Source organism: Mangifera indica, chromosome 6, assembly GCF_011075055.1.
Source record: "Mangifera indica cultivar Alphonso chromosome 6, CATAS_Mindica_2.1, whole genome shotgun sequence".
NCBI classification, from domain to species: Eukaryota; Viridiplantae; Streptophyta; class Magnoliopsida; order Sapindales; family Anacardiaceae; genus Mangifera; species Mangifera indica.
The window spans coordinates 14,783,356-14,803,526 of record NC_058142.1 but is presented as its reverse complement, the minus strand read 5'-3'; the positions used below and the strand labels follow the sequence as shown (position 1 = coordinate 14,803,526).

The following is a 20,171-nucleotide window of genomic DNA, read 5'->3' as shown; positions in this document are numbered from 1 at the left end:
CTTAAGCCGAGTTTGAGTAAAAAACTTTCTAATTCAATTAACTCAAACTTTGCCTTAATATCTTAAAGTCAAACATAAGCCAAACATTATTTAAATCAACTCGACTCAAGTACACCCTAATACCCACCATTTATATGTATAGTCTCTCAATTACTCCCCTAATACACTATACATTTACTTTTGAAGAAGTGTATATTTTTTACTTAATATACATAGCTTCAATATTTTAAAATAACAAAACTACGTGTATCCAATTTCTTTCATCTAAGCAAGGTGCTTCCAAGTTGTTTCCAGTGGCTCTACCTTATATATCTTCTCTATCTGAAAAAGGAAAGAACCATTTACTATGTGATCTAAAGTTAAATCATAAATAAGGAAATAAAATATACTACATTTCCATTGTAAGGCCAACAGATTGGATTCGTGACATGGTCTTATTTAGTTGAAATAGAGTAAATAACATTTTCTCACCGAAGGGTTGACCTACAAACACTCTTCTACCTCTAGTTGGTATAAATAACATTTTTAATCGAAAATCAAACTCCATTAAAAAAACTGATAGCATAAAACCAAAATAGTAATTTTATCATAAATTAACACACATAATTTGTTATACTATGCTCAATTCTTTGGGGGTGTAGATGTTATTTTTGAAACTAATTAGATGTAGACAATACTTTAAAAATTTAGAAAATATCACAAATTTTTTTAAATTTCCAATAACCCCAAAATTTTTCAAAAAAAATCCCTAATATTTTAAAAAATTATAATTTACTCCTTATTATATGATTTTACAACAAATATATCTTTATTTATAGGAAAAGAAAAAGAAATTGTAAGGGTAAAAAAATGAAAATAAGACACTTTTTATATAATTTAGGGTTATATGATAACTTTGAAAATTAAAATAGTATGTGTAAAATGGTAATTTTACTTAAAATATTATTATTTCATTAACAGAGTTTAATTTTGGATAGAAAAGTGTTATTTATGTTTGTTTTTTGATGGAAAATTGTTATTTATGTTAATTAGGGGTGAACAAGTGTTTTAAAGTTAAACCTTGGTTGAAAAAATATAAATTACTCGTTGCAATATAATAAACCACAAAGATTGAAACATTAACCATCCACTAAGCTTCCTATGTATTGAGTGATATCATTAGCAAAATTGTGTTACTACTAAAACTATTAAGTTTGGGTTTATCCATGACAGAGTAACCCGACCTAATTGCAAAATAACTAACTTGGTACAAGTTGAAAGCAATTGAGTAATTGGAAGAGTGGTTAAAAAACAGCTAGACATATATACAAATATCCAAAATGGCCTGTGTTAAAAACATTTACATCTCCATAATATTGTTTATAGTCAATCAAACAAAAATGACATAAATATTTTTTTATAGTTAAAATTAACAATTGATTTTGACATATAAATAAAAAATTAGTTTTTTCTTTTAATTTAATGAGTGGAAATATGTGAATTTACAAAAGGTCGGGTAGGAAAAAATATTCGGCGTTGTGTTATAATTAGTAAGATTAATTTTGTGTTTAGTTATGATTTTTATGCAGGTAATAATATAAATATTAAAACAATTTTATAAAGGAAAAATGCCCCGATGCTGACTGTTTAAAATTTTTATTTACATTATTCATATAAAAAATTAAAAAGAATCCATTATTTGTTCTCTATTGATAATAATGTTTCCATTATAAAAATATAGTAAATTAAATTATATATTTATTATTTTGTTAATATAATAAAATAATTGTAATACTTTTTGCTGTAAGAAAGCTTAATATTTAGGTATTTAATTATTAACATTTATCATAAAATCATTTTTTATTTTATTTTAATTAAAACATAATTTAATAGTTCTTAATACAAAGAGTAAATATTATTGATAGGCCAAAAGACATATTCCCACACAATGTTTGATATATCAACAAAGTCTTACTCTTTAAATTTCAAAAACTCAAAATGTTAATATCTTCTATTAGTTTAAAATTTAAATGACTCATTTACTATTTTTTAATATCATAACCAAAATATCCTCTTTAATTAATTAATTAATTTAAATTATTTAATTATATAAATAAATATAAATTATTAATTTAGTCTTTTTTTAATGTAATAACCTTTGTATTAAAAATGAAATTTAAGCAATTATCAATAAATTACCAACATGAAATTGCATAAAATTGGAAGCAGACTAACCATATCTCATTGATTAATTACAGAGATTTTATTCTACTGTCAAAAATTTTCTTATAATATCTTTTAACCTTTTTTTATTTAAAAAAAGGGCCACAAGACTTATTCTCACTCAAAGTATGTTGTTATTTCAAATTTTCACATTTAATTTTGAAAAACTCATTTATTTACTAATAGACAATTAACTCTTTTAGTTTTAAAGATAAAATCGTCATTTTATCTATAATATTATAAATAAATTGAAATTTTATCTTTGTTTCTCACTAAACTCTAAAACCTAATAATTTCACCTCTAAGCCAAGTTTTAAAAAACAACATTTTCCCCCTATGGTTTAGTTTTCAATTCCCATCAACATCTCCAATAGCCTCTCCCTCCAGCGATGTCTCTCTCGACATCTCTCTCTCCTTCGATCGGTTATTCAAGTTAGAAAAATGAAAAGCCTCGTCAAGAAGATAATAATATATTATCTATGTAAATATGTACATATAGTAGTGCGCTCAATTTTTTTAGCCTCTACATCAAGCTGTTAAGCTAGTCGTATCTCAAATCACACCACAAAATTGTAGCCACAAAATCACGAGATCACTATTAACCACTCAGTTGTTGACATTAATTCTTAACTGACTCCCAACAATAAGATAAAAACAAATAAGAAGGTGAAAGATTCAATCTCAAAGGATCGTCTTAAATGATCCAATTTTCCACTTACTTTGTCCTATAGAAAGAAATACATATTTACTTGACCTTGAGGGGGGAAAAGGTCAACTAAAGAAATATATGGAGCTTAAAAATAAGATGCAATGTGGTCTCATAAATATGTCAATTTTATATAATTTTGAAATTATCTTTTTTACATACTTGTTTAAGTTTCAACCTTTTATCTCCATCAAAAACTCAAGATTCACATATTCAAAGTATGAAAATTTCTCCAAAGAAGATTCTTATGTTATGTAAGTCTTTCAGAAATAAGACAAAAAGGACCAATATGCCCGCACTAGTTTGAAGCTCACGTAAAAGTTACAATAGAGCAATAAGAAGACCTACCAACTTATTGATTAGGAAATCTTTAAGTTCACACACGTTAGCAACTTCCATGTTCTCGCAGAAGTTGATCATACATGAGGACCTAGGAGAATGTTCACACAAATGAACTGACAAAAATAATTTTCACAAAAGAATTACAGAAACTCCATAGTATTATCTGACTGACTCGAGTTTGACTTGAATAAAAAATAATTCGATTTGAGTTTAGTTTGAATTCGTTTAAAATGAGTCGAACCTCTTAATTCGAACTCAATTTTATGAGTGTTGAATTATATACCAAAAACCTAATTTTATATATTGTATATCGAGTATCATATTGTATAATTCAACTTTTAATAAATAAAATAATAAAAAATATAATTAACATACATTATTTTGGAAAACATCATAAACACCTTTAAAAATTTTAAAATTTTTACATACATCTCTATTACATCATTATTTTTTCTAAAAAGTGTATTGATTTATATTAGTAATATATATCGTATCGTATGATATATTTACTGTATTATATGATACGTTTACTATATCGTTTCAATTATAATATATATTGTTTTTCATTTGTATCGTATCGTAAGATATTTATTGATAACTATACTCAGTTTATAATCGAAGTAAATGAATTCAAATTAGATTAAATTAAACCGAGTCAGCTTTTAAGTTTAAATTAGTTTAATTTAAATCTAATTCTAATTGCAGCTACTGTATCCTTCTAGACCATTTGGTTGACCCATTTCAGGAGACCTCACTAATGCCTTTCATTCCGTTATGAGTTTGCATGTATAATCTCTCATTGCCATCTTTCGTGCTTCTTTCCTTCATAAATATATATCGAATATCCCTTCGCCCATTTTCGCACACAACACAGTAACCTGGCACTCGCACAAGAACAATCGCTCAGTGAAATGACTAAGGACCCTTCATGTGTCAAAATTCTATTGGCTTAAACTCCCTGAACGCGTTCGATTTAGTTGCCAAGTGTCGCAACCAGGACGGATTACGTAAAAATATTTCCTGTTTCCAGCCACCCACATTAATTGCATGCCAGTTTCCTGAAAAAAACAAATATTTTTTCACTTTTTCACGCTTTTCCAGCAGCTCAACTTTTAAGCACATAAATTTACTTATATACCCTTTTTCCTAACAGAACCTATTAACGTTAACTGATGGTGTGTGATATTTTGGGTTTTTAAAATTTAATGTATACATCAAACTTTGGGTGGGAACAAGTGTTTTAGTCTTATTGATAGATAAAATAATTATGTGTACAAAATCTTTATTGAAGTCCGATTAGGTCCTAATAAATCATAAAAAAGCATAAATATAGTTTTATTTCTTTATAATAAATATATAAATAAAATTCAAATAATTTTATTGTAATTTTGTTTTTCCAATGGGTTTCATGTCACTGATTTCTGCTCTTTTTAACATGATTTTATAATAGGTCAAAAGATTTATTCCTACTCAAGGTATTGTTTATTCTCATAGTTTTAGCCGTGAAATTTTAAAAACTCTAATACTCACAATTATATTAAAATTCATAGTTAGGATTAAGGGTAAAAATATTATTTAGTCAAAAATATTTAAAAAACTAAAATTTTATCACATTGCCCTCTTAATTTAAAAATTTAACAATTTTCTCTACCCAAAGTTTGAAAAAGTGTCTATTTCCCCCTAGAGTTTGAATTTTTTTAGTGTCTTCTCTAGTGACTGGAGTCAACCTTCCCACCCATCTTCCGCTAACAACCGAAGAAGAAGGAAGGGCAACAGATCCACAGATCTTGTCAGTGATGAAGTGAGCATCATCTAGTCATCATCCGAGAGCGACAAAGCGAGACATCAATGGAAGTGATCGTGACCCGTCTTCCTTCTTCAATTCGTCCATCAACAAAAGATGGGTGGAAAGGCAGACTCCAATCATCGGAGAAGACATTGGAAAAAATGCAAACCCTAAGGGGTTCAAACTTTGGAGGAGGGGAAATTGCTAGGTTTTTAAACTAAGGGGGGGATGTGAAAAATTTTAGTTTTTTTAATATTTCTACCCTTAACCATTATTGAGAATTTTAATAGAAAGGTCAATATTTAAGTTTTTAAAATTTTGCATATAGAACTTTGAGAATACACTAAACTTTGGGTGGGAATAAGTCTTTTTGCCTTTATAATAAGAATTGATTTGCAAATAATTACAAGGTTAGTTGTCACGTTGTATATTGAAGGTGGGCATGATCAGTTCGCCTAAGACATCTCTTTAATTTATATGGTTTACCCATATTGGTGTTGGCTTCTTGTTAGGAGCTTGAGTTCAAGCTCATCTAAACTTGAATTTGAGTCAGTTCAAGTTCAACGTAGCTTAAAACTCAACACGTTTACTTTGAACCAGTTCGAGTTTAGCTCGACTTCAGGGAAGTTGAATTTGAGTTTGGTTCACATTATCAAGTCGAGCCAAAATCGACTAAAACAACATCATTTTAATACATATTAGTCAAAACGATATTGTTATAATAGATACAAATCAAAACGATGTTGTTATAATAGATATAAGATATAAATCAAAATAATGTTGTTTTAGTATATTTGAATCAAATTTTCCCAGATTTGTGAGCTTAATTAGTTGAACACTACACAAACTCAAGCTTGACAATATAAAACCTTTAGGCTCAAGCTCACCTAAGTTGAGCTCATTTCAAACTTTTCGAGTTCAAACCAGCTTGATTCGAATACACTTTTACTTCTCAACAATAATGTTTTAAATAATAACAATTTAATATGTTATTAAGTGAATGAGTAATTTTGAATTAGAGATTAAATAAATACTTAAATCACATATCAAAATAATGATATATCAATTATTTTCTTATTAACTCGAACATTTGTCGAGGCAACAATCATTTCGTGGGTTTGGGATTTACGACTCACCATTTTTACTCAAAGTGCATTCAACAAAAAACTGATGTCTTATGGATTTGAAAGTCATCAATAGAAATAATTCTAATTGAACTAAAGTCAAAAAAAGGTAATTGTAACTTAATTCAAAGGGAAATTAAAATAAATGCCCTTTTTAGTGGGGTAATAAACAAATTTACCCCAAATTTTGGGGTTAAAGCATAAATACCCTTAAATTAAAGTATTTAAACGAAAATACCCCAAATATCCCCTTAAATACCAAAACTACCCTTCTAATTTAAATTACTATTTTATATAAGGGTAATAAAAAATTTACCATAAATTTTGGGGTTAAAGCATAAATACCCTTAAATTAAAGTATTTAAACAAAAATGCCCCAAAATAATACCAAAACTACCCTTCCTCTATTTTTATATAAACCATATATCTTCCTTCATTTTTAACATATTTAAGAGAGATTTCTGAAGAGGGAAAATAAGTTCGCGTTCAAGATTTCGGGAGTGAAGAGAAAAGTTCGTCATTACGAGGTATTTATCCCTGTCATTACTTTAATCGTTATTATTTTATTAATAATGCAATTATATGTGATATTTTATATAATAAATTATAGTTGTATGTAATATGTAAAATAATAAAAATTAGATAGGTTATGTCTTAAATATTATAGTATATAGGATAACATGATATTACTTCAATCGTTATTATTTTATTAATAATGTAATTATATGTGATATTTTATATAATAAATTATAGTTGTGTGTAATAAGTAAAATAATAAAAATTAGTAGGGTATGTTTAATAATATTATTTTGTCAAATTGAAGTATGAAATAGATATAATTGTATAATAGATATCTGTAAATACTATCTTCAGTCGTATTATTTATGTTGATTATATATTTGATTTAGGCAATATACAATTTACCCCCAAATTTTAGGAGTTAAGCAAAAATACCCTTACATTAAAATATTTAAACGAAAATGCCCAAAATATCCTCTTAAATACCAAAACTACCCTTTTAAATTAAATTATTATTTTTTAAAGGGTAATAGCAAAACATGATATATTTAAGTAGTCACAATATATAATTGAATTATGGAATAGGTATAATTACGTAATAGACATCTGTAAATATTATTTTCAGTCGTATTATTTATGTTGATTATATATTTTATTGTAGGATTAATCTAAATGGCTGGATATGCTTCAATTAGATATGGAGGAAATTGGATAGAAAAGGGTGATAATGTTATAAAATATGTTGGAGGTAATAGGAAATTGATTAAAATTTCAGAACACACATCATTCGAAGAATTAATCGAAATAGTGAGCGACAAGTGTAATATAGATCGACGGATATTTAACATTCAGTTGAGTATGAAACCGAGGCATCTCGACGACGGTGGTCCGATAGAAATTTCGAATGATGAGGATGTTGAGGTTCTTAACGGTCTATCTAACCTATTCAAAGAATGTGTTCCAGTTTTTGTTATAACTACAGTTACTGATGATAGTTATGAGACTCAACAAGCAAATGAAAATTTTCAAGGTGGGGAGTCGAGTAGTTATCCAGAAAATCAAACTATTATTATAGAAGAGATTCAAAATATCGAGATCAATCCGAAACAAGAATTCTTAGAGGAAGATTTTGCACATATAAATGAAGTTAACGTTGATGCATTGTATCGCGCAGAAGAATTCCTTAATGGGGACGAAGCAACTTTTCCAGATTGGAGTGAATTTAATGGAAAGGTTGAACAGAATATTCCAATCGAAGAACCAGAGATTGAAGAGAAGACCTATGGTAATAACGATATTAGAGGTACGAGTTATTTTCCAGAAATAAATCCTGCTGGTGGGAATGTTCTTACTGATGCATTTCATTGGTTACCACCTTTTCCTGATCAACCATCTACATCTAGAAACTCTAAAGCATCGACCGATACTGATTCTCCAAAAGCTGGTACATTATTTCCTAGTAAACAACATGTCATTGATGCGATAACTCAAGATGCGCTTCGTAGGGGATATCAATTTTTTGTGGAAAAATCAGACACGCTTAGATGGGTTCTTAAATGTCGCAACAAAGAATGTAAATGGCGTGCACGGGCAGTTAGGGTGGGAGAAACTGATAGCTTTGAATTACGTCGTATGGATAGCTGTCACACATATTGCAGAAATCAGATATTACCTCATCATAGGCAAGCAGGTGCTCGAGCTTTGGGGCAGATTTTGAGGACCAAATTCATTTTAGTTGATCGTGTTTATCGACCGAAAGAGATCATTGCTGATATCGCCGACCGATATAAAATTGATATATCATACGCACAAGCATGGCGGGGGAGAAATTGGGCGCTTCAATCATTGAGGGGGACACCAGAAGAGTCGTTTATGTTTTTGCCAGAGTATTGCCTCAATTTAAAGCGTTGCAATCCAGGGACGGTGACACATATACTAATAGATGAGGAGGATCGATTTAAATACTTTTACATGACATTCGGTTGTAGTATCCGTGCATTTCAGCAACATATTCGACCGATTATATAACGTCATCAGGCCATACAAGGATTATCTAACCAAAATACGAAATTCATTTATTAAAGTGAACTCACCTCGTCAGACAACCATCCAGAGGTGTTCATGAGTGTACCCCAAAATGCTACTTTGGTCCTCTCACCTATGTCATACATGACGTTTCTCGAACAAGTTCGGCTCTGCATACCACTTCTTGAATACCTCCTCCCGTTCGGTTCTCGATAACTGCACAGACGATCTCGTTCGTTGGCCTCGTGGTTTCAGAGGATTCGTGTATGGACTACGAATCAGGGGTCCCTTCTTGATAATCCTACCACGAACTGTGCGAAAATATTACACCAAAACAAATGATATATTAGGTCAAATGAATAATAAATAAATAAATTTAGTAAAAATCAAAACTTTTTAATACCTTCTGCATTGCTGGAGTCATAGCTGGAGAATCCGCAAGTGAAGCTATATCTAATATATTTTCTTTTGAGACCGGCTGTATTCAAATACATGAATTGACTAAATGAGATGATAAATTATTTCAATTGTAGTTATTAAATTTCTTAAATATTCAATTACCTGCTCCTGGCCTTCGTGTACAGGGATCTCAACAACATCATCAGTGACCTCACAATCCTGGGAAACAATCTCGATCACCGATTTTCCTTTGCTTGGAGTGTTGAGATAGACCAAATGGAGATCCTATTGTAATAGGATAGGAAGGTTAAACGACTGTTGAAATTAACAAATGTAACAATTAATAAATGAAAATTTTGACACTTCACCTCAACCTCCTCACAAAGGGATACTGGAGCATCCGCATGTGGTGATCGATTGATATCGGTAATATCCTATGACAATATTAACATTTAATATTTGTAAATCATACTATTCAACAAAAAAACGGTAATAACATTTGATAAGAAAATATTCATTATATAATGTACGTACCTCTAATGTCGAAACAGATGTCACAGTAGGATCCGTAATCGGTGCAGCCGTAGAAATGTCAGGGCGCTAGCACAAAAAACGATAATAACAATTTTAGAGCAAATCAAACTACAAATGTGTAAATGAGATATAATATTGTATATCTATGTTATACTAACCGGAATAATCACAGAAGGTGTCGACGGAGAAAGGCTCATGTGAAGTAATCCATCATCGCCGACATCCTGTATCAGTATTAGTAATTAATAATAATTAATCGAAAAGTTATATTTAACGAGATTAATAGATATACAATCAAAGAATTTAGATATAACATTGATTTCAAAAGGACGTTCTGATTACCTGAACCATCGTAGAAGGTGCCATCGAGAAGACCTCATGCGATGATATATAATCGCCAATATCAACAGTCAATATCATATCTTCTCGGGATGGTCTCTCATCAAACAACTGACGCTGTAATAATTTTAACATATTAAAATTTATTTAAGAAATAACATTCTTAAAATACTCGAAGCAGTTAGCACTCACATCGACAATAGGTGGAGACAGGAACGTGAAAGCACCTGTCGAGTGTCTATCACCATCATCCTGAGAAGGCTGTAAGATAATGTACAATTATTATAAAGTTACAAACAATTACGTATATAAATAGATGAAATATCATGTAAAGTATTAATTTTGTTACCTGTCCGACAGTATCTGGATGGTGATGAGAGTGTCCGACCTCTGAATGACTCAATCTCGTCGTATCCTCTATACGACTCAATCTATCCTCCATAAGAGTCATCCTACCCTCAATGCGACCAAACCTATCCTCTATCCTAGCCTCTAACCCAGTAAGTCGAGCTAAGATAAGATTTCCCCATCGAGCCAATGCAGCATCGAAGTGATCAATAGAGAAATCTGGTCTAGTGGTAGGAGGATCATCTGATATTTGCTCAGTGGTAGGGGGCATAGGCACTGGATCCGGTGATATATGCTAGATGGTAGAGGACCTAGGCCCGGGACCGGGTGATATAAGCTTCTCGATAGGGTCGCTAATCGGGCACGTGGGAGGGGGCTGAACTAAAGCATCAACAGGAGGAGGAGCAACGATCGGAGAACTAACGTTATGAGGACTCGATGGTGCATCTCCTGACGCCGAAGAAAATCGACTATCCGACATCCCTGTATATCGGACGATATCCTCATACCACTCCGTATCTCTCTCAACCGGAGATAAATCTAATGAAAAATTAACATCATCCTATAAGATATTTATTTTCAGTATTCATTATTGTCATATCTAGAGTATATGTTAATACTTAATAAATTAGTACTTACTAGATCTCCAGTGAAGATAGCTGAGATAGAATCCCATCCCGGAATGTCTTTCGTATGTCATCTCAACATCCAGGCGGCTCCCACATACGACGACTCTTCTACCCATCGAAATAACGAGTCCAGCGTCTCGTAAATCCAAAACTGTAATATCAATATAAATCGATTATTGTATATATTTACAATCATATTAATTTTATTTTAAACATTCATTTTTTATTTGAATTAATAAATATCATAATTACCTGAAACGCTAATGGAAATCCCATGATGTCATACTGCTTAAGCTGATTTTCCTTTTTCTTTTTCGGATCGGAATCCATAGAAATTCGGGAGATGTTATCACATATAGAGCGATATGTCATCTGCCACACTCATACTCCCCACGGGTATGTATTAAACCCATCCAGATGATCAGCTAATTGTAATATCTTCTGGGGAATTGTTTTTCTCAAGTCACTCCCTAACAACCCCATGTGAAGATAAAACAACAATGCTAACTTAACTGCATCAGTGTCATCCTCCCCCCACGGTCTCTGTTGGAAAATACGACTCAGATCAGCATATGTAACTGATTTACACCCGTAAAAATATGTCTGGAGGATCCGATCTGTGGCCTTCGATGGAATGTAGAGGTCGATATCTACTAAATGACTGAATCGAAGGCCTATCATAATAGCAAACTCATATGCATTGAATCTGACATCCACGTTATTAACCCGAAACCATAACTCCTCTCCCGAAGTCACCTTATTTACCGCTCGAAGGATGAAGGAATGTATTAGGAACCCACTAAATCGACTATCCTTCAACTCTAGGAAGTGTCCGAAACATGTATGCCGAAATATTTGTAATTGTCTCTCTGTTAATAATTTTTTTATCACGGCTCCAACATCTCTATATCCACGTGTAGTAACTTGAGCCTTGAAGTGTTTTTCGAGAGGAAATCGTAGTTCATCTCCGCTTTCGTCTCTTTTTCTCTTTTGTACAGCTCCCTGTATGAAAATTAAATTACAATTTTATTAAATTTTTATAAATTTTAGAGAATAAATTATTCGATTCTATACATAGAGGCCTTATTCGAAAAAACAGATATCAAATTCGAATTTTACACGTCAAAAAACCTTAAGATGGTTAAATTTCAATTTGATCCCATATAAAAAATATCAAAAAAGCCCTAAAATTTAATAAAATTACATTCTGCCCCCCTGATTCCAACAAGAGGAAACGTATGTTGGATAACTCTGGAAAATCGCAATTTGCCCCACCACGCGAATTCGCGTGTCCACCACGCAAATATTCGTGAGTCAACCGCACGAATTCGGGGGGTTGACCGTAATTTTGCCAGCCTATAAAGTTTTCCAATTTATACTATACCCCACCACACGATGAAAACACGCATTTTCACCCCCAACCACACGATCACGTGTAGTCCACGAAGTTTGAAAAGTTCAAAACACTTCCCCGTCTACACGAATTCTGACCACACGAATTCGTGTGGTCACTGCGCCATTTGTGTGGTGACTGCCGAATTCGTGTGGCCACATTTCACCTTCCAAACTTCATTTTTCAAACTTCATTTCAACAACAATCAACTCTACACCTAATCTAACATAAAAGCCCTAACATAATTCATCAAAATCAGCAAGCAATCAAGCATTTTCTTCGAAAATTTCAAACTGTAAACCCTAACGCAAAACACCCAAATTTTCACATCAAATCGCTCAAATCGTGAAATGAAATGCATAAATAGATGACAAGGGTTATTTTACTAACCTTTTTGTCCATCGTTGTTGTCGGAAACGTCAGAAAAATCGTTGGACGAAATCGGAGTTGCCGAGCACGCGAATCGTGTGTTCAAAATTTTCAGTTTCGTGTGTTTGGCTGTTGTGCGCGTGGTTATGGACGATTTTGAGTGGAGGGGCATTTTCGTCTCTTCACAATTTTGGGGCATTTTCGTTTAATGTTAAGATTTAGGGGTAATTTCGTTTTAGCCCTTAATCTTTGGGGCAATTACTTTAATTTCCCTAATTCAAATCCAAAACACTTATTTTTTAGAGGAAAAAAGAGTATTATAAAATAAAAAATTATTCATTCGCATAATAATTTATCAGTCTATTAATACTTGTTAATATCTATTGATTAGTGCATGAATTATATTCTAATTATTATCTACATTAATAGTGTGACTTATTGATAAGTCATATAATGTCTAAAATTAGGTCAATCTCCTAAGGCTAGTACGACAAATTGTCAAACTTGGTAATTTAAATTAATTTGTAAAGACTTTATATATATATATAAAACTAGGTCAATGCTTATACAAAGACTTTTGATTTGGGGACCACAATTATGTAAGTATCTACTTTACTATTGCTTCTTTTATTTAATTTAATTTATTTTCGTTTCTAGTGTGAAGAATCTTTTGGAAGGATTGTTTAAAATATCATAATACATATTAATAATGAAAAATTTTATAATTTGATATGAAGTTTATGCTTAATCACAATTGTGATCCCTAAAAGAAATGAACACCACTGAAAAAGAAGGCTAAACCTTAAGAGAAAACTTATTCCCCCTTCTCTAAAGCCAAAGGACTTATTCCCCATCCAAGGTTTATTCTTTTTCCAATTCTTACTTATTACCTTTCAAAAGTTGGATCCCAAGAGTTAGCAAAACTGATAGAGTGTTAAAACTTATAAGGTAAAAACTTGAGTTCAAGTCTCTGCTACGCTTATAAAACTTTGATTTATTTGATATTGTGGTTGTAGGTTTGCTCACTGTATTCCACGTTTACCAATCTAAAAAAATACGGATGAGGTCCTGGGTTAACAAAAACAAATTTCAAAAACTCAAATACCTATTCGTCAGCTGATAAAGTTAATAAAATCCGTTAGTTTTAAAATTTTATTTCCTTTGCCCCTTAAACTCTAAAAACTAACAATCTTCCCCCTCCCCCCTTCCCAAAAAAAAACCTAATTTTTTTTCAGGTTGGAAAACTTGCAATTTCCCCCAAGACATTTAGGGTTTCTTATTTATAGTTTTGTAATTTTACAATTAACCCCCTCTTCTTTTTTCTTCTTTGCTGATAGCCTTTGGCATTTTCAGTTTTCCCTTGATCTGGTTCAGTTTCCTTATTGTTTTTCAATGACCTTCTTCCTCCATCTTTGATGTCTTTCTCTACCTAAGATTCAACCGACGTTAGCCTCTCTTTCTTTTCAGCGTTTGAGCTCCCTTTTGACACCTTCATGATACAACTTCCCTCCTGTCTCATTGTTGTTGTGTCTTATATTTGTCCAATTTTGTGCCATTTTTTCCTCTTAGTTCTCGCACAACGTTTGACTCTCTTTGCTGGCGCCAACATTTTTCTCGGTGGTCTAAGTTTTTGGTCTCTCTTCGGCACTAATTGATTAGATTGATTGATGGTCCCAGTTCAAAATCTCAAGCTTTTTTTAAATTCAGAATGATTTGTTTTTGTGTTGAGACAAAAATGGCAATGGGAGACATAGTTGAAGGGAGTTAATCAGCAGAGAAGTAAGGTCATGGTCGAATTCTGGTCACAGGAGAAAAGTAGGTTGAAAACGAAACCCTAAGAGGAAAAATGCAATTTTTCAAAACTTAATCCCAAGGAAAATTATTAGTGTTCTAAACCATTGGGAAAATGAAATAATTTTTTATTATTTTAATATATTAGTTAAATGACTATTTTATCTCTAGAACTAACTGATTCAATTAATTTTAACAGTTTACGGGTGAGAGTTTGAGTTTTTAATATCTAACAGATAATAATTTGAGATTTCAACAAACCTTGGGTGGGAATAAGTCCTTTGACCCCTTCTCTAATTATATAATACAATTATCTGTTCAAAAGAGAATTTTTATGATAAACATTTAAATTATATAATCATATGTTAATATATCAGTTTGTATATATACTTTAATTACCACTAGAAATGTAAATAAAGTATAAGTTTCAAATCTTATTTTTTATTTTTAAATTTTAAATATGAGGACTAATTAAGAAATATATAAACTACATGTTTAAATTAGATTTTTGAAAGTTTTGAAATTTCATTATAATTTTTTAGTTAAAGAATACAAATAAGCTATTTGATAAAAAAACAAAACATTAAGATTAAGACAAAAATGAAGACCCAATTTTGGAGTCACACACCATGTGGTTGTGGAGTCCACATGACAATGATATGTATTAATGGAAACCGTGTGGACTCCACAATCACATGGCGTGTGGACTCCAAAAGTGGGCCTTCATCTTCCTTTCAATCTTAAATTGGAAAAGTTTTCTAAATGCGACATTGGGTGAAAAAAAAATGTAATTCACTAATTTTCTTATAAAGAGGGTGTTTAATTATTATAAAAAGTATTTAATAGTGAAAATGACAGAAATTTTGATTGTTTTATTAAAATAATACTACATATATTGATTAATTGATACTAACGGATTTGAGTCGTCATTTTATTCCCTATATTTATTTAAAAAAAAAAAAACATATCATTAGCAAAATTAGGTTGCTACTAAAACTATTAAGTTTGGGTTTACGGACTGGCCTGTTAACACCCTTCAGAAAGTTAATAATGATGCACAGCGGTGTTGCAGGTGCACCGTACACCCCACACCATAAAATGACGAGACATATTGTCAACGTGGCGTCGAGATATTGCTTTGACCGGATAGTAGAGGCCAGGCTGTAACACGCTTCAGAGAAGTTAATGAGGATGCACAACTGTGTTGCAGGTGCACCCTACACCTCACACAATGAAATGACCAGATATATTGTCAACGTGGCGTCAATTTATTGCTTTGATCAGAGGCCGACAGCATTACAGACGCATGTGAATGATAATATTGGCATCTTTGGCATAATAGTACTTTGCTTTGACGCTGTCGCCATTTGATCCTTTTGAATACATCCTCTTTCGGAACCGATTGTTGGTTAAAACTTTTTCCCGATTAAACTGAAAAACGATTTACAAAATTTTTAAATTTCACCAAATCAAATTATTTAATTTTTAAATCAAATTAAATTAAAAAATTATAATTTATTTTAATTTAAATCTAATAAAATAATTTATTTTAAATATAATATTATTCAATAAAATTATAATTTTTTAAAAATATAATATAAATATATAAAATAAAAATAAAAATAAAAATTATTAGTATTTTAAACCATTGAAAAAATGAGATAAATTTTTATTATTTTAATATATTAGTTAAATAACTATTTTTCTCCTAGAACTAATTGATTCAATTAATTTTAACAATCTACGAGTGAGAGTTTGAGTTTTTAATATCTAACAGATAATAATTTGAGAATTCAACAAACCTTGGGTGGGAATAAGTCCTTTGACCCCTTCTCTAATTATGTAATACAATTACTTGTTTAAAAGAAAATTTTTACGATAAACATTTAAATTATCTAATCATATGTTAATTTATCAGTTTGTATATATACTTTAATTACCACTAGAAATGTAAATAAAGTATAAGTTTCAAATCTTATTTTTTATTTTTAAACTTTAAATATGAGGATTAATTAAGAAATATATAAACTACACGTTTAAATTAGATTTTTGAAAGTTTTGAAATTTCACTATAATTTTTTAGTTAAAGAATACAAATAAGTTGTTTGATAAAAAAACAAAACATTAAGATTAAGACAAAAATGAAGCCCAGTTTTGGAGTCCCACACCATGTTGTTGTGGAGTCCACACGATAATGATATGTATTAATGGAAACCGTGTGGACTCCACAATCACATGGCTTGTGGACTCCAAAAGTGGGTCTTCATTTTCCTTTTAATCTTAATCATTTGTTTTTGGCCAAAAGACTTATTCCCACTCAAAATATAGTGAAAATCCAAGGTGACCTAAATAGTCATTTTGAAATTAATTTTCGTAAATTTTGAAAACCTAAATATTCATTCATCAGCTAATTTTCGTTATTATAGTGAGGGGTAAAACCATCATTTAGAGATTTTTATTTTCACCCTTAATTTTGGTGAATGAAATTAACACTAAAATGTTAATTCCAAAACAAAACTAAAATCATCCCTAAATATAAATGTTAAATTTTGTTGGATGAAATTAAAGTTTCATCCCCTAAATGATCAATTCAGGACAATATTGAAATCATAATAAAATCATTTATTTACCATTTTGGAGTAAAAATAAAATCATTATTAAAATTATTATTCTAAGATGAAATTGAAAATGCCTTTAAAAAGAAAATCTAAGTAAAATTATCATTCAGAAAGAAAAATAAAATTTCCCTAAAATTATCATTTTAAGACAAAACTAAAAATGTCTTTAAAAATGAATTCTAAGTTTTCGGGGACAAAATTAAAATTTCGTTTTTTAAAATTATCATTTTAGGACAAAAAAGAAGTGTCTCTAAAATTATCATTTTGGGATAAATTTAAAATTGTCACCAAAAGTAAATTCTAAGTCTTTTAGGACGAAACCTTTAAATTATAATATAAGATGAAACTAAAAATATCCCTAAAAATGAATTCTAAGTTTTGGGGATGAAATTAAAATTTTATATACTAAAATTCTCATTCTGAGACGAAATTAAAATTGTTCTTAAAAATAAATCCTATATTGTGGGACAAAAATAAAATTATCCTTAAAATTATCATTTGAGAATGAAACTAAAATTTTTTTAAAAATAAATCTTAACCTTAACCCTAAAATAATTATTATGGGATAAAATAAAAATTTTATCTCTAAAAGTAATATTATAAGATAAAATTAAAATCATCTCTGAATATTTAGTCTTTAAATTAAATATTTGATGTAGTGTATTTTAGTGTTGAAAATAAGATGATGCAATGAATATGTTATTTTATTTATAAAAATACCTAGTTATATACGTGGAGAAGAATTGATGGCAAAATAACGACAATGATATTCAATATTTATGGAAAAATAGAGTAAAAATAAAATAAAATAATAAGGGAGGCAATCCTAATTGCTCTAATAAAATTCCATAGAGTAAAAGATTGAAATTGAGATTAAGATCAAGTTAACATAAGAGGTTTGAGTTTCTTTTTATTTTATGAGTAGAGTTATGAATTGGAGAGAGATATTTGATATGTATATATATCATTAATATATGATAAAAGATGAATAATTAAATATCTTGTAAATTCTTAAACACCAAAACTATTTTATATGATGTTTTAATTTAAAAAAAATAAATAAATATCTCTGATCGTTCTGAAAAATTGAGAGGTCTAGCTGGCTCTAAAATAAATTAGGTAGGACGCTGTAGAATTCAACCATTGATATATCAATGAAGAAAACCACAGCTTTTATCGGTGTTAGAAAAAGTCACAAAAAAAAAAAAAACAAAAAACAAAAGATTATGATTAAAACGAAGGTGAAGACCCACTTCCGGAGTCCACACGCCATGTGATTGTGGAGTCCACACGGCTTCCATTAGACCTCTCACTTCTCCTATCTTGAGTTCAGTTTTTCAGCTCTACAAGATAAAAGTAACCAATTTCTCTTGGCTAATTGCGCTCATATTCATCTGTAATTCTCTTGTTCTAATAATCCTAATTCCTTTCTTCCATGGAATTTTTGGTTGACCCCCTTGTCTCTCAACCCTTCGAGGGGTTGTTTGATATATTGTTGTCTAATGAGGTGCGGGGATTTGCCAAGCAACTTGTTGGAGGGGTAGATTCAGAGCTAGATGAGCTCAATACAAAGTTGGAAATGATTAATAAAGCTCTGCTTGACCGTGCAGAAGACATACAACTGATGGATCCGACCTTAAAAAAGTGGCTTGTCAATCTTCAACACTGGGCTTATGATGCAGAAGACGTGCTGGATGAGTTTGCCTATGAAGCTTTGCGACGCAGACTCAAGGTAGAACAGCAGGCAAGCTCCAGCAACGGATCGAGGTTCCTCTGTGCTAATTTTCCTGGCCCCTTGTTCAATGTTAAAATTGGCTCCAAGATCAAAAAGATCAATAATCGGTTGGAACAACTCCGCCAGCAAAGATTATTGAAGAAAGACCTTCCTGAAGTAACATCAAGTAATGTCACATTGCAAAGACCAAAGGAAACTTCAAGCGTGCCACATGAAAAATTTGTTCATGGCAGAGATGAAGATAGAGCCAAACTAGTTGCGATGGTGAAAAGCGATCTACCTTGTGGTAACAACTTTCGAGTGATAGTCATAGTCGGCATGGGAGGGATCGGCAAGACTACAATTGCTCGAGAGGTGTACCATCACAAGGAACCGGAAGGCTTCAAGTTTGAGGAAAAAGCTTGGGTCTGTGTTTCAACCAATTTCGATATTTTAACTATCTCAAAGAGTCTCCTTGGGTCATTAAAAGGCTCCACGTTCTCCATTCCAAGTGATTTAAATGGAGTGCAAGTTGAACTGCAAAAGGCCGTGAGTGGGAAAAAATTCTTGATAGTATTAGACGATGTTTGGGAGGTGAAGAAATACAACGACTGGGAAAAGCTAACGTCTCCTTTCACAGCTGGTGCACCCGGAAGCACGATGATCGTCACAACACGCCATGAAAATGTTGCAATAACAATAAGATGCTCGGATAGTACTTATCATTTACCACTTTTATCCAATGAAGCTTGTAAATCCTTGTTTCAGGAGCATGCACTTGCGACTGGTAGGACTGCTTATACAGGTCAAATTACAGAGACAATTTATGAAAAGGTCGCTGAAAGGTGTAGTGGCCTGCCTCTGTCAGCAATGACCCTCGGTGGTCTCCTATTCTTCGAGTCGACTGATACTTGGGAAAAATTACTGGACAGCAAAATATGGAATTCAAATGAAAATGATGTTCTTTCTGTATTAAAGTTAAGTTATCTTTATCTCCCTACTCATTTAAAAAGATGTTTCGCTTATTGTGCGATTTTTCCGGAAGACTATGGGTTTAAGGAGGAGGAACTTGTACTTTTGTGGATGGCAGAAGGTATCGTTCAACCAACTGATGGGCAACTGGATAAGACAGGTCAGTATTTTCGTGATTTATGTTCAAGGTCACTTTTTCAAAAATCAAGTAATTATGATTCTACATATGTAATGCATGACCTTGTTCATAATCTAGCTGAATCTGTTTCTAAAGAATTCAATTTAAGTTCCGAGCAAGCCTTTATCAAGCTACCGGAATGTATTGAAATGATTCGTCATTTTTCTTATATTCCTTGTGAAT

At 31.2% G+C, this 20,171-nt stretch overlaps 1 protein-coding gene across 11 annotated transcripts in view; it reads left to right on the top strand.

The window, feature by feature from the left end:
* The window catches only part of LOC123218324 (putative disease resistance RPP13-like protein 1), a 47,435-nt gene that overhangs the window by 14,972 nt on the left and 12,292 nt on the right, over positions 1–20,171 (top strand). For 5 of the 11 annotated variants that reach the window (XM_044639739.1, XM_044639735.1, XM_044639738.1 and 2 more), the window contains exon 1: positions 18,384–19,970. The exons of 2 other annotated variants lie outside the window; for them this stretch is intronic. In XM_044639739.1, coding sequence (XP_044495674.1) covers positions 18,560–19,970 — 1,411 coding nt within the window. In that variant the 5' untranslated portion in view covers positions 18,384–18,559. Of the gene's footprint in view, positions 1–18,383; positions 19,971–20,171 lie in introns of those variants that run through there. 4 more of the 11 variants (XM_044639744.1, XM_044639742.1, XM_044639741.1 and 1 more) reach the window with 1 other exon arrangement.